This window comes from Balaenoptera ricei, chromosome 3 (assembly GCF_028023285.1).
Source record: "Balaenoptera ricei isolate mBalRic1 chromosome 3, mBalRic1.hap2, whole genome shotgun sequence".
Lineage (NCBI taxonomy): Eukaryota > Metazoa > Chordata > Mammalia > Artiodactyla > Balaenopteridae > Balaenoptera > Balaenoptera ricei.
Window position 1 is genome coordinate 135,282,039 of NC_082641.1, and position 15,272 is coordinate 135,297,310.

At 41.4% G+C, this 15,272-nt stretch overlaps 1 protein-coding gene across 7 annotated transcripts in view; it reads right to left on the reverse strand.

Moving 5' to 3' along the window:
• The window catches only part of EBF1 (EBF transcription factor 1), a 393,446-nt gene that overhangs the window by 119,209 nt on the left and 258,965 nt on the right, over positions 1-15,272 (reverse strand). For 4 of the 7 annotated variants that reach the window (XM_059917601.1, XM_059917600.1, XM_059917606.1 and 1 more), the window contains exon 8: positions 6,077-6,218. In XM_059917601.1, coding sequence (XP_059773584.1) covers positions 6,077-6,218 — 142 coding nt within the window. The remainder of the gene's footprint in view (positions 1-6,076; positions 6,219-15,272) is intronic. The other 3 variants (XM_059917603.1, XM_059917602.1, XM_059917607.1) reach the window with 1 other exon arrangement.

Sequence of the window (15,272 nt, forward strand, 5' to 3'; positions counted from 1 at the left end):
ATTAATAGAATGAGAAGTGATCAGGGGGACAGCTCCAGGGCACAGCCAACTCCGTCCTGAGCTTCCAAAGGCTGGCAGGGAAGGGCAAGGTTATAAGCCACTCAGAGCAATCTCGCCCTGGGCTTTTACGGCCCACTAGGAGTCTGTGTAATTGACACTGAGCTCTTAAAAGCCTCCTGTGGCCCCCAGAAGTGACGTTTCACAACTGTCACTGACCACGGCCTGAGCGTCCACACAGGCCTGCGTGATCTGACCCTCAGCAGCTTCCCCAGCCTCGTCTCCTGCCACTCTCAGTGGCCAGAGCAACAGGAACCATCACAGGCTGCTTCTGGTTCCTTGAACTCACCTAAGCAAAACCGTCTTTGCACACGCTATTCCATCTGCCTGGAAATTTGTTTCTGTCCCCTTGTCAGGGGAAAACTTACTCATCTCTTAGGTTTTGGCGTAAATGAGATTTCCTCAAAGAAGTCTTTCCTGACACCTCACTCCTCCTCACTCCTTTTATGGTCCCCCTTTCATACACAAGTCTGATGAGTTAGTTGTAAGTTGTGTTTAGCGTCTTTCTTCTCTATTTACATCATAATTTTGTGAAGACAGGGACTGTATCTGCCTGGGGTCCTGCACCTAGCTCCCCCTCTGGCATGTAATAGATGCTTAGTATGAAGGAATGGAGGAAGGAATGATCCATTACCGACATGACATAAGAATGATCTCTTACTGACACCTAAGAAAGGGCTATACTAGAAACAGCCAGGGGATTTCTCTGTCCTCCTGAAGACCTGTTTCTCCAAAGGCACCTCAGGAGGTATCAGATGAGCAAAGGCACGCGTCAATGGCTTCAGTCCAGAGCACCAAAAAATAGTGCATGCTAAAAGGTCTAGAGACGGCCCCACCCAGCTCTGAGAAAACATACAAAAATTGAGGGCAGCGAAGCAAAGGGACCTTCCCAGAGTCACACAGCTAGTTAATGGCAGTCAGGACTGGGATCTAGCTCTCCAGTCAGACAGCCAACCCTCCTCCTATTAGATCCAACCGACACTTACTAGCCACTTCTTAGGGCCTCATCACAAAGAGGGGAGGAGAGGGAGTCACTTGTTTCTTAGGAATCTCCATGCTGTCTCCCAATTTGGAGTAATCTCCCCAAGCCTGAACTGTCTTTCTCCACATGTCCAGAAAACAACAAATGTAAGTGCAGCTGGGAGTCAATGGGGCCGGATACCCAGGGGCAACCAACAGAAGCAAAAACTGCTTCTGTCTGGAGCAAAAGGATTAAAGAAGGTCAAATGCTAAAGAGCAAGAATAACACCATATTGTCAGGGGCAGCTGGAAGGGGCCACTACAATGGAAAGGTCAGAACTGACTGGTGGTGGGGAAAAGCTGATTCTATTTCTCTACTGCTGTACTTACAGCAAGGAGACGGGCCCAGCAAGTCTAACACCACTCTTTATTCCACAAAGGATTTTCAGTTTGACCAAACTCCACTTCTGTTTTATTTTGGGATCCTGGCACCATTATACTTCACATGTCAATCTTTGTAATTACTGCGAAGGGAGATTTAATTCATTCGTATCTGATGCCCACAAAGCTAAATTTCAGTCGCTTTCCATTTTAAAAAGCGGGGTGTTTTAAAACATCTATGCTTGAGCCAGGAAACTAAGTCCTCAGGTCAGAACTCATGAACAGTAAAATGTTCATCTCCTCAAAACTCTGTGATGACCTAGATGGAGGGGGAAACGGGAGGAGGGAGGTCTAAGAGGGAGGGGATATAGGTATACATATAGCTGATTCACTTCACTGTATAGCAGAAACTTACACAACATTGTAAAGCAATTTTACTCCAATTAAAAAAAAAAGAAAAAAAAAGTTCAAACTGTTTCTCAAAAATAAAATAAAATAAAATAAAAACTCTTGATTAATACAGTTCTACTGATTTTTCAAATAAATATGAAGGTTTGTACAAATTCATAACAATTAAAAAAAAAACCCTTGATCTGAAGAACATCAGATCAGGGCCTTAACCCCACTCCCAGAAAGGGTGCTGGCCAGGCTCCCGACCTGCTCAGATTTTCCCAATGATCCTGGAGCAGGCAAGTCCCCCAACAGTGCAGAAAGGAGAGAGAGAGCGGAGGGAGGGAGGGAGAAAAACACATGCACGCCAAAAAAAAAAAGATGTCCCCTAAAAAAAATTGAGCATTTAAACCGCTTGTCAGCCGGCTCCCTAACAAAGCCAGTAGTGTATTCACAGGCATTTGCATAAATGCTGCCGGTGAGTTCACCATAGCTGCTAGCGCTAATGGTCCAGAAAGTAATTTAGTCACTTCTCCCGGCATTCTATGTCAGAATGATGAGCACCAGCACTTTGCCTTGTTGCATATTAGATCATTGGATAATAAAGTGTTAGCGCATGCAAGCTGACAGGGTCCCTGCACTATAGCTTTTGAGGGCACCACTTCTTGCCACAGGGGGAAGAAAAAGAGAAACTGACGCCACGGTAGGCCTTGCCTTCAGGTAAACACAACCTGAAACTCAGAAGAGCAACGATAGTACACTCCGCAGGCCCTTTGAAGATCCCCAGCACACAGGCCCCGGAGTCTGCCCAAGTGATGGGAAGGCGTGGGAGGGGCACACAAGCCAGAGCTGTGCACTGACCGTCGATGGGGTCAGCTCAGCGGCTCTGACCCCAAGTCTACGCTTTTCCAAAAATCACAATCCTGAGAGCAGTTAGCTTCTGGGGCTGCCTCTCTCCACAACTGTACGTCTTCTACAAAGCTGTTGCTTAAAGAGAAAAACCTCACTGGCCTAAACTCGCTCATAAACATCTAGCCAAAGGAAATCTCAGTATTTATGAATGAAGAAAAAAATAGGAGGGAGGGCAATCACCACGAGATCCAGCGTGCCAGGATTCACCCTCTCTGGACCACACCAGAGTCTATGAAATAAATCCACCTTTGTCAACTCTCCTACTTGAAATACAGGGACAGTTATTCGAGCACAGAGGTCTGTGAGTCCATGGGTCACACAGGGAAGAAGGTGTGAATGTAACACGTGGTCACTATTTCTCTTATATGCAGAAAGATGAGCCACGGAAGAGAAATTTCCTCCAACCTTCTGACAAGCGTGAGATAAACAGAGATGTGCAGAATAGCTCAAAATGATTCAGGCTACCTGTAAATGAGATGGTAGGGAGCCCAGAAGGAGGAAAAACAAGACTTCTACAGGTCACCTAGGAGGTGAAAATACTGCACGCAGTCTCGCTGTGGGGCAGCTGTGTGAGGTGGGGTGGAGGCGGGAGCGGCCGGGGAGGGCTATGGCTCTGTGAGTCTTAAACAGGGTATTCTTCAATGGCAAGATGAAGCATTACCATGTCCCCAAATTGATGCGAACTAGCATCTAAGTCCACTCCCACACATCACCAATGAAGAGCCCATAGTCACTCTCTGCTGAGTAGATATTTATGCATCAGCGTGAAGCGTCTAAATGAGTGGGTGGTTATGTGTGGTTGGTTGATTCATTCTGCAGAGAAGCAGATTTCCACGTTATTGTCATTACTGAGAACCTCAAAGTGTCTGCCTTTTTATTCTTCTGGATAGACGTGAAGTCAGATTTTGGTGAGAGGGAGGCCCCCTAGCTGAAGAAGACAGGACACACCCAAGTCCCCAGTGATGGTTAACCATGAATAAACAGTGAAATGTCATCATTTTCTTGAGTGACACGCTAAGAAGAACATGGCCATTTGTGGACTGGTCACCTGTAGCAGAGGAATAAAATGTTGTCTTTAAAACTTAGAATGAAATGCTAGCCCAGCTGAAATATTAATATGTTCATCTGGAAGGGAGAATATTTGAGCTGGGAGGCAGCTTAGCGATGTTTTGATCCAGAGATCTCAAAATGTGAGCCTGTGGCTGTCTTCTACCTAAGTGACTTTCCCCCCTGTTCCTCGCTTCAGGGGCTAAAACATTTGTAATTAGTTACCAGCAATTAAAAAATAGGAGAGTTTTACTTCTGGTCAGACTGGAGCATCTGACCCCACTGGGCTCTCCCTGCCCTCGGTGACAACTGCCTGGGGCTGGGGTCGGCAGAGCATGAACTTGTCCTTCTTCCGCAGTCTCCACCCAGCCCACTTCCCCTGTGCACGTGACCTGCCCCCACCCAAGGCACACATTTCTTTTTTTACCCCCTACAGATCATCCCTTTCATTTTGCCAAGAAGGAAACGAAGGATCCCAAAAGGTAAGTCGACTTGTCCAAGGTCACACAAAGGCCAGAAATGAAGCTCAGACCTGAATTTGGTTTCCCGGCTCCTATTTCAAGGCTCTTTTTCCTCCGCATCATGATGTCAAATAATGTTTCTGACCGCCAAGCCCTAGAGGCGTCCTGGCTAGCAGGTTGTTTTTTTACTGGTTTGTGTTGGGATTTTTTTTTTTTTTGGTGGAGGGATGATTTATAAGGCATCGTGTGCTCTCCTACGAGCTTCCCAAGGGCAGGCATGGGAGCTGGATGTGGTCTGGACTTGGAGCACATTTTGAAACTGTGAATCCATGACTGTTAGATACCAAACTGACAGTCAAGTCTGTTCCCAGACAGGACAGTAACTGACCAGTCATAGTTGAAAACAAGAGTTTAGCTTTTAAGCTAGTACTGTCCAAATTGTACCGACTGAGTATTTACCTAGTTTTTCCTTCTTCCTTTCACCTAAATATCTCTAATCATACAATGCCTGAAGTGACTCCAAGGGTATTAAAAGGCAACATTACTGTAAAGCGAGGATTAGAATAATTTTAAGTACAGAAATGGAACTAGGAATGTAATCATGAGCAGGTGTTCCAAATGACCTCCTGCAAAAAGCAATATCCATACATCTCAGTACTAATGAAACCATAAAGAAGCAGCTTTTGAAAGACGATGGTTTACTTTAAGAAGACTGTAACACTGGATTGGTAAAGAATCCTTTCTAAGAGTGTTACATCTGGCTAATTAATAAAAAAGTACAGTTTGTGTATTCCTCAATTGCAGGGGAAAAAATCAGGCAAAATGATGACAGTGGTGTGTTTATTAAACTGGGACGCTGACAAGGAAAGGAGTTTTCTACCTTATGAACTATATCACAGACAGCTCATGGCCCATCAAAAAATCAGACAATCGGGTGGTAGTTTGTGTGATAGTGTTTTTAAAAGAATCTGGGTGACCTAGCAAACTGGCAAGTGAAGTGGGGAAATGAGTTAAGAGTTTAATTTGAGGAGACTGGAGAAAATCTACCATGTTGATTGATATCCAGTAGAATCTCAGTCACTGTTTCTTGGATGGGTCGGTGGGTGGGTGGATGGATGGATGAATGGATGAACAGAGGGATACATTATATACACATGCAGCACAGAAACATTTGGACATATGCTAAATCCAGCCTATAGTTCCTTTGAGTGGCATTTACTTTCCTTGGTTCAAATTTTTGCCAGACTTCCTGCAGTCCACTCAAGGGTACAACTCATTAGCCATAAAATCAAGACAAATGTGATTTCTCCCCACCAAATTCTACCTACATAAAGCAGACTGTATCATGTGGTAATGAGGGTAGGGGTGTGCACAGGGCATGGGAGGGACATTTAGTTTGGACTTTATATTCAGAAAACACCTCCAACCTAGACTTTGGACCTTATCTCCAAATGAAGTTAAGTATGTAGTCACAGAGCTACACCAGCAGGACTGTAAAGACAGTGAAGTTCATTATACAACCAGGTCAACCATAAACTTAAAATATATCATGATTTTTGTTGCCCTGCTTTGGCCTTTCATTATTTTTTAATCAAGTGGGAGCTTAAAATAAAGCAGGGGTCCAGTCTCCCTCTGTCTTTCAACCTGAAGGAAGGATGTGTCAGCCATTTCCAGGGTAGGGAGCTATGCAACAAGAAAGGCTGGGCCTCAAAGACATCCTCCTGTCTTTAAATACTCAGCATCAATACTGTTCAACAGGACATTTGAAATTTGAAAAGGGGTAAAACGTGTGGTGGAGTTGTAAGAAAGAAACCAAATAAACGCACAGTTAAAGTAGCAATGCCAACCAATGAAAATGATTCGCCTACCATGTTCCAGATAAGAGGGCGTACCTTCCGAGGGGTCAAGCCTCCGAGCCCTCCGCCCGTGCTTGGAGTTATTATGGACAAACATATTATCAGAGACTGCCAGGACATGGCCATCCACGTTGACTGTCGTAGACACCACGACCTGGAGACAGAAGAGAGAAATGAAGGAACATTTTAATATAAAAGCATGGAGGGTAATAAACTCAAGTTAAATAAATAACAGCTGGGAGCTGAAGAAAATTGCATAGCTATTTCACATAATAACTGGTGCTTATGCTGTACAAGTCTAACAAGAGGAGCTATTGATGAGTGGGTCTTTGGCATGGAACGCTTTTGATGCAGTTTTAAGTAAAATTGCACAGTTTATAGTTATACAGCAGAAGGTACACTGTTAACCATAATTTTAACAGGAAGATCTTTATTAGCATATTTTTTTACACAAGGGTGGTTGTGTTTCACCTAAATTGCCCTTCAGTTTAGACACTGAAGCAGATATCACAGTTGATCATGCAAATAAAAATCTTTTGAATCTTTAAAATATTTCTCCCCCCGCCACTGCGTCAGGGTTAAGGGGATAGAGAAATGAAAAAGAGAGGTTTCAGTGAGAGCTGGGATGAAGCTTTCTCTCCCGGGTGTCTTTTTGGGGTTTCTTGTACTTTTTTTCTTCCCACATTAGTTTAGTTAATCAGACATCAGACCAAAGCCCACCCTCACCACCATCACCACCACCACCCCCCCAAAATCCACGCGAATCAAGGGACTTAGAGCTGTGTTTCAAAGCCAAAAAAAAAGAAGAAAAAGAAAAAAAAGGTAGCCCTGGCCCAAGGTACATTCAACTACTGTGGCGGTCTCATAAACTGACTGAACGGAGTTTGCCGGAAGGGACAGAGGCAAAGGTGTTTTCTCAGAGAACTTTGACTAAAACACTGAGACGAAATGACCTACAGTTCTCCTTATATTAAATGGGTAAGAGGATTAAAACCCAAGCCCACAGAGATATGTTTATTCATGTGACCTCTTACAACCAAATATAATAATTGTCTGTAATTGCACCTTCAGCACCCACCTCATGCTCTGACATGGGAAACAGCAATCAGCCGGCTCCCGTTTAATCCACCTATTATGTCGACTAATTAACTTTGCTCCACAGTTTATTTCTTCCTCCATTATCAGCCCCTGTCAGCCGCAAGCACCCTGCAGCACAGGGGGGACCTCAGGCTCTTTGATTGATCACCGATAGATTGACATGTAGATTAATTTAATTAGAATCACCTCACTTGAGAAATGAAAGACAATGGCAAGAGGGCTAATAGATCTGCTCTCATAATGAGGCGAACCTCCAGAGCCAAGGCTGAGGTTTTCTGATTTATTTTTGCTCAATTCCCCGGTTGCTTGGAAAGACTCGTGCTTTAATTGCTCTTGGTTTTGAGACGCCTAAGCCCCTGAAGAGGTGAAACGTTTTACAAGGACTGGCACATACTGAGGCCCCAGTTTCTGAGGAAGACTTTTCTCCAAGTTGGGGAAAGGGGACCCTGACTTCTAGAGCCTTGTGCAATGCTACGATTTCATCACCTGAGTTGGGCAGAGGGGAAAACGCTAGGCCTGGGAACTGTAAGCCTTGCCTGGCAAAGCACCCTGCCCCCAGTCCTGTAGACCTCCACCAATGGTTGCCATACTTAGAAGTTCCACTGTCCCCCTCTTTGACCTAAAGGCATCCTGGCAAAATACGGCGGATTCCCTTCCCCCTTGCCTTCAAGATGGCAACCAAATATTTTGTTGTTGTTGTTTTCCTTCGGGCCCTGCCCTCTGCGGACCCAAGGCCCTGCTCCTTTTATCAAGGCTCTAGTGCTTCTCAGGCCCATGAAGCAACACTGTGGTCATCCTGCCGCGGGGTCTCCCAGGGATGACTGGGGGGAGGGCTTCCGTGGGATCCCCTCCACCCTCCCTCAGGGTCCTCACCTTGACCCCCCCAGCAGGACTTGGACCCTCCCCTGATTTTATTTTTTATCTCTATTTTGTTAAAATGCAAAGTAAACAATTAAGAGAGTCCATTCAGGGACTCAGGGTATTCTCTTTAGTCATTGTGAAACCCAAAATTCCAGCCAGGGCGAGTCATTCATGGAAGGATGCAGTAAGTTTGAAGCAGCAGTTTGCAAAGTGGTTTTTCTCTTTCTTCATGATTGATCAACCAGATGTGACAGCCTGAAGTTTCTGCGTATGTCTCGTCAATTGTAGGTTAATTTAAAAGAAGAAGGAGGAGGAGGAGGAGGAGGGAGAGGAGAAGAAAGTTCTCTATTCTTTTATTTTCAAAAAGTACTGTGAGTGGTGGCAGAGTCCATATTATTTAAAGCAACGGAAACTCACTTTTCTTTTTAGTTCAGGAGATGACTCCGTGGGACATTTACAATTATATAACGGAGCTGGGTCTTTCAGAGAAATTTTGATTTACTGCAAGACCACAATTGAGTGGTCACTGGAGTCGTTAGCTGAAGAAACTATAAAAGGAATGACAAACGGTGTCTGTTTGCAGTGTCAGGAAATACAGAAAGTGGTTATTCTAGATGTCTGTCTTAAGAAAAAAAAAAGGCGATGACAATCCACCATGCACCTGTAAGACTGAGTGCTGCAGGCTTAAACTATTCAGTATCATTTAAAGACACTGTCATCTAATTCCTACATTGAACAAAAATATCGAAACGGTTAAGGAAAAAAAAAAAACAAACTACACCCTATATGTTTTTATTCTCTTGGTAAGAGAAGGATCACCAAGACCACATGTGCAGTAAGATCATTTCATTGAAAGACCAGTTACAATTGGAGAAAGATGATACAGAGAACCCTCATGCCTTTAATTTCTAGAAAATAAACACCTAATATGTTCCTCAAAAACTCATAACACAACACATTTTAACTTCCCTAACGCGAAATAATTTCTCTCATTCCAATTTGGAAATGATCAGGATATAGTTAAGTAAAATAAATGCTGCAATTATTCCATAGAGCAACTTGTAAATAAAAAAAAAAAAAATCTAATGGTGAGATGCAAAGGGAGCACTGAAAAGTCCTTTAAAAATAAGCCTATAGTGGGAGGGAAAAGGGCCTTTACAGTTTAAACACAAGATTAATGAGGTGCTGACACATTCATGCAGGCAAGGGGACAGATGGACCTGCCAAATCTTCCACCTTCCCAAATTGTGTCAACAAAACCCAGCTTGAATTTGAGACAGATAAACATGGAAAATGATTTTACACTTGGACTCGACCACCCCTTCCCTTTCAACCTCCTTCCTTACTCCCCTGACCCAGGGTAAGATGAGGAACAGGTATATTTAGAATTTTATGGTATCTGTTATAATTAAAACTTTACTCTCTAGAATTGTACTAATACAGTAGTCACACATGTGGCTGTTTAAATTTAAATTAAGTAAAATTTAAAATTCCATTTTTCCCAAGTTTCCATAGCCACATTTCAAGTGGTCAGTAACCACATGTGGCTGGAGGCTACTATAATAGACGGCAGTTATAGAACATTGCAGAATATTCTACTGGACAGTGCTGCTATAGAATGGTTTTGAAATAAATTGTTCCAACTTATTCATGAGGATGCCCAATTTATTTCTCCTGAAATAAGTATTAAGCCAGGTGGACATGTTTAGGGTTGTATACGTATATATTTTTATCCCTGTAGTTTTTGGAAGTAAATTTCTGTTTGGGGGAGGGGCATGGCTTTTTAGTTTAGCAATCCAGAGATGTGCTGATGAATACCCAGTGTGTTCCATGGTATCTTCTGTTTGCATCCAACCCTCCAGGTGAGGGGATAAAAAGGGCGAAGGGAAGTCCACAGGTACCCACAGACTTTGGAGATTTTACAATGAAGTTTCTGACTTCTTGGCTCATATCAGTGGTTCAGAAATTTGCTCTGTTATATCCTGGATCTAAATTCCCTGGAGGTTATTATTTTTACTCTCTACCCCCATCTATTTAGAATTAGAAAGAATTCAACACAAAATTTATGACTTTTGACTTTCAATCTTTCCTAGCTGATGTGTCTTTGGTCAGGTAACTTAACCTCTCTAAGCACCAGTGTCCCTGACTCTCAAATGGAAATGATAATAGTACCTAACTCATAAGGTTACTGTGAGGCTTATATTATTTAAAGTGGTTAGCATGGTTCCCAGTTCTTATAGAGCAAATGTTAGCAGTGGTAGCATAGTTGTTGCTTTGTTGGTGATCTCGTCAAAAAGTTCAAGAGCCTATAAACTGTTATTTTAAATACAAGGCTACAGAAATTATTTCTTCTACATTCACTGCTTTATCAGTTTAACACTGAAATCTTACAAATTTAAAGACCTTCATGCTCATGATATATAATTATATAATTTAGACCTCTTGTGAACTGCAAGTTTCAATGGTTTATGTAATTTTGCTTCCTATAAACCATCTTCCTATTGGCCTTTTACATTCTAGGCTTGAAATGAAATAAAACCTTACAGCTTTGAAAACAGTCCATAAATTTTCTGCATCTTATCAATGCGGTCTAGTTTCCCTAATACTTCATTTGAATGAGGGGTTCTCTGAGAGTTTTCTTATTGGTAATTATTTCCTTGCTATCATTCCTTAGGTTGTCCCTCTTCCCTTCCTATCAAGCCAGAGACCTTGTATGTCCCAACTATATTATCTCAGATTCATGAAGCATGAGCAGATTTTCAAAAAGACACAAGCAGTTAAATTCAGTCATGAGTGGCAGATCACATTAACAAAAGTAGCAGCTCATGTGGAAGAAGGGGTTAGGACAGAAGCAACAAAAACAGTTGAAATCTGTATCTTTAAATATTTCTAGAACAAATACAGCACCGGGAGAAAATTAAATCATAAAAATATTTTCACTGTTTAAATTTAGAACATTTTGGTACGCAGTACGTCTCTCTAAAATATAACCACTTTAGCAACTTAATTTTGAATAATGATTTAAAAATTATAAATCTTGGTTTTCAATGCTAATATATGATAATTCAGTGTAAGGAAATTAGTGCTAAAGTTGGTCTATTACATGGCTTCCTTACCTCGGGGTTTAGCTTATTCTATGTTTGCATTAATTCAAAGCCCTTAATAATGAGGCATGAAATGCATTGGCCAGAAGTACATGAAATAAAAAGGCATTAAGCAACATTCCATGGAATAATACTCGGCAATAAAAAGGAACAAGCTATTGATACATCTGGATGAATCTCCCGAGAATTATGTCAAGTGAAAAAGCCAATACCAAAAGGCTACATACTGCATATTATGGGCTGAATTTTGTCTCCCACAAAATTCATATGTTGAAGTCCTAACCCCAGAACCTCAGGATGTGACTGTATTTGGAGATAGGGCCTTTGAAGGGGTAATTAAGTTAAAATGAGGCTGTTTGGGTGGGACTTAATCTAATCTGATTGGTGTCCTTATAAGAAGAGGAAATTTGGGCACACAAGGTGTTCATGCAAAGAGGAAAGACCATGTGAGGACACAGTGAGAAGGTGGCCATCTGCAAGCCAAGGAGAGGCCTCAGAGGAAACCAAACCTGCTGACACCTTGAGCTGGGACTTCCAGCCTCTAGAACTTTGAGAAAATACATTCCTGTTTTTAAGCCACCTGGTCTGTGGTATTTTGTCACAGCAATCATAGCAAACTAGTACACTGCATGATTCTATTTATTTATTCTTGAAATAGCAAAAGTTTAGAAATGAAGAACAAATTAGTGGTTGCCAGGGATTAGGGACAGAGGGAAGGTGGATGGGGCTACTATAGAAGGACAACAGGAGGGATCCTTGTGTGGACAGAAATGTCCAATATCTTGACTGTGGTGATAGATACACAGACCTACACATGATAAAATTTTATAGCACTAAAAGCATACACACACAGATGAGTACAAGTAAAACTAGCGACATGTGAATAATATGGATGGATTGTATCAATGTTTATATCCTGTATGAAGACTGTATAGTACAATGTAATATTGCTCAATAGTTTTGTAAAATATTACTATAAGGGTAGTCTGAGTAAAGGATACACAGGATCCCTCTGCATAATTTTGAACAACTGCATGTGAATCTACAATTATATCCATAAAAAAAATTCAACTAAATAAAAGGCATCGGCAACCAGAATGTCCTTCAGTAGGTAAACGGATAAACAAACTGGTAATCCATAGAATGGAGGATGATGCAGCAAAAAAAAAGGAAATGAGCTTATACTACCCAAAGCAATCTACACACTCAATGCAATCCCTATCAAATTACCAATGGCATTTTGCACAGAACTAGAGCAAAAAATTTTACAATTTGTATGGAAACACAAAAGACCCCGAATAGCCAAAGCAACTTTGAGAAAGAAAAATGGAGCTGGAGGAATCAGGCTCCCTGACTTCAGACTATACTACAAAGCTACAGTAGTCAAGACAGTATGGTACTGGCACATAAACAGAAATATAGATCAATGCAACAGGATAGAAAGCCCAGAGATAAACCCACACACATATGGTCACCTTATCTTTGACAAAGGAGGCAAGAATATACAATGGAGAAAAGACAGCCTCTTCAATAAGTGGTGCTGGGAAAACTGGACAGCTACATGTAAAAGAATGAAATTAGAACACTTCCGAACACCATACACAAAAATAAACTCAAAATGGATTAGAGACCTAAATGTAAGGCCAAACACGATAAAACTCTTAGAGGAAAACATAGGCAGAACACTCTATGACATAAATCACAGCAACATCCTTTTTTGACCCACCTCCTAGAGAAATGGAAATAAAAACAAAAATAAACAAATGGGACCTAATGAAACTTCAAAGCTTATGCACAGCAAAGGAAACCATAAACAAGACAAAAAGACAATTTATGGAATGGGAGAAAATATTTGCAAACGAAGCAACTGACAAAGGATTAATCTCCAAAATATATAAGCAGCTCATGCAGCTCAATATCAAAAAAACAAACAACCCAATCCAAAAATGGGCATTAGACCTAAATAGACACTTCTCCAAAGAAGACATACAGATTGCCGACAAACACATGAAAAGATGCTCAACATTACTAATCATTAGAGAAATGCAAATCAAAACTACAATGAGGTATCACCTCACACCACTCAGAATGGCCATCATCAAAATTCTAGAAACAATAAATGCTGGAGACGGTGTGGAGAAAAGGGAATGCTTTTGCACTGTTGGTGGAAATGTAAATTGATACAACCACTATGGAGAACAGTATTCAGATTCCTTAAAAAACTGAAAATAGAATTACCATATGACCCAGCAAATCCACTACTGGGCATATACCCTGAGAAAACCATAATTCAAAAAGATACATGTACCACAGTGTTCATCGCAGCACTATTTACAGTAGCCAGGATGTGGAAGCAACCTAAATGTCTGTCAACAGATGAATGGATAAAGAAGATATGGCACATATATATATAATGGAATATTACTCAGTCATAAAAAGGAACAAAACTGAGTTATTTGTAGTGAGGTGGATGGACCTAGAGTCTGTCATACAGAGTGAAGTAAGTCAGAAAGAGGAAAACAAATACCGTATATTAACGCATACATGTGGAATCTAGAAAAATGGTACTTACGGACCCAGTGGCAGGCCAGGAATAAAGATGCAGACATAGAGAATGGACTTGAGGACACGGGGTAGGAAGGGGAGGCGGGGATATAGTAAGAGTGTAGCACTGACATAAACATACTACCAAATGTAAAATAGATAGCTAGTGGGAAGCAGCCACACAGCACAGGGAGATCAGCTTGGTATTTTGTGATGACATAGAGGGGTGGGATAGGGAGGGTGGGAGGCAGGCTCAAGAGGGAGGGGATATGGGGATATGTGTATACATATAGCTGATTCACTTTGTTGTACAGCAGAAACTAACACAACATTGTAAATCAATTATACTCCAATAAAAATGTATAAAAAATAATAACATTTAAAAAAAAGGAATGAGCTATCAAGGAACAAAAAGACATGAAGGAACCTTAAATGCAAATTGCTAAATGAAAATAGCCAACCTGTAAAGACTATATACTGTATGATTCCAACCATATGACATTTTGGAAAAGGGAAAACTATGGAGATAGTAAAAAGATCAGTGGTTGCCTGGAGTTTGGGAAGAGGGAGGGAGGGATGAATAGGTAGAGCACAGAGGATTTGGGGGGTGGGTGGGGAATGAAACCATTCTATATGATACTGTAATGGTAGATACATAACATCATGAGTTTGTATAAACCCAAAGAATGTACATCACAGTGAGTCCTAGTGTAAACTATGGATGTTAATTAACAATTAACAATATTGTGTATCAACATTGACACATCAATTGTAATACATGTATCACACTAATGCAAGGTGTTAATAATAAGGGAAACTGGGGAGGGGGTATTAAGGGAGTATTTGTGAACTCTCTGTACTTTCCCCTCATTTTTCTGTAAACCTAAAACTGCTCTACAAAATAAAGTCTACTGATCAAAATTCTACCCTCTACTTCACACAGCCCACATTCTACATCCAACCTGTCTATTGAACTACTCTTTATAGTCTCCTCCAACAAGTCACAAGGGACCCAAGAGATCAGCCAATCTAGTGGCTTCCAACGACAAGTTTTCAAATGTTGTACTGGGGAAAACATTTCAGAGAGGGCATCCTAAATTCATCCATAGTAAGGATGCATACCAAAACATTCAGTAACCTTCCTTTATTGATATGGGATTATAAAAGTTCTATGTGGAAACACGGTTATCTCATGCACATGAGAAGCTCTAAATTGGCAGTTTCACATGGCTTTGACTAATTTTAAAATAGAGATTGTGATTCTTACTCAATAAATGCAATTACATTGAAAAATATGTCACCACAAGACGTTTGTAGGATAAAAATCACAAAAGGAGTCCTTAGTAGTTATGATACTGCAAATTTGTCCAATGCCTCCTTTTACAGCTTGGAAAACTGAGGTCCAAGAGACTTAAAAACATCCTCAAGGCCATAAGACAAATTAAGAGCAGAGGCAAACCTGAAGGGAAACTTTAGACTCCAGGCCCACTTCTCTCCCCCACAACAGCTTCTGGCCTCTCAAGACAAGCTCCTGGCTTAGGCCCTCTCTCCCCTGCCTCTGGTCTCTTCCAGTACACTTCGCTGCGTCTATCTGGCTGACC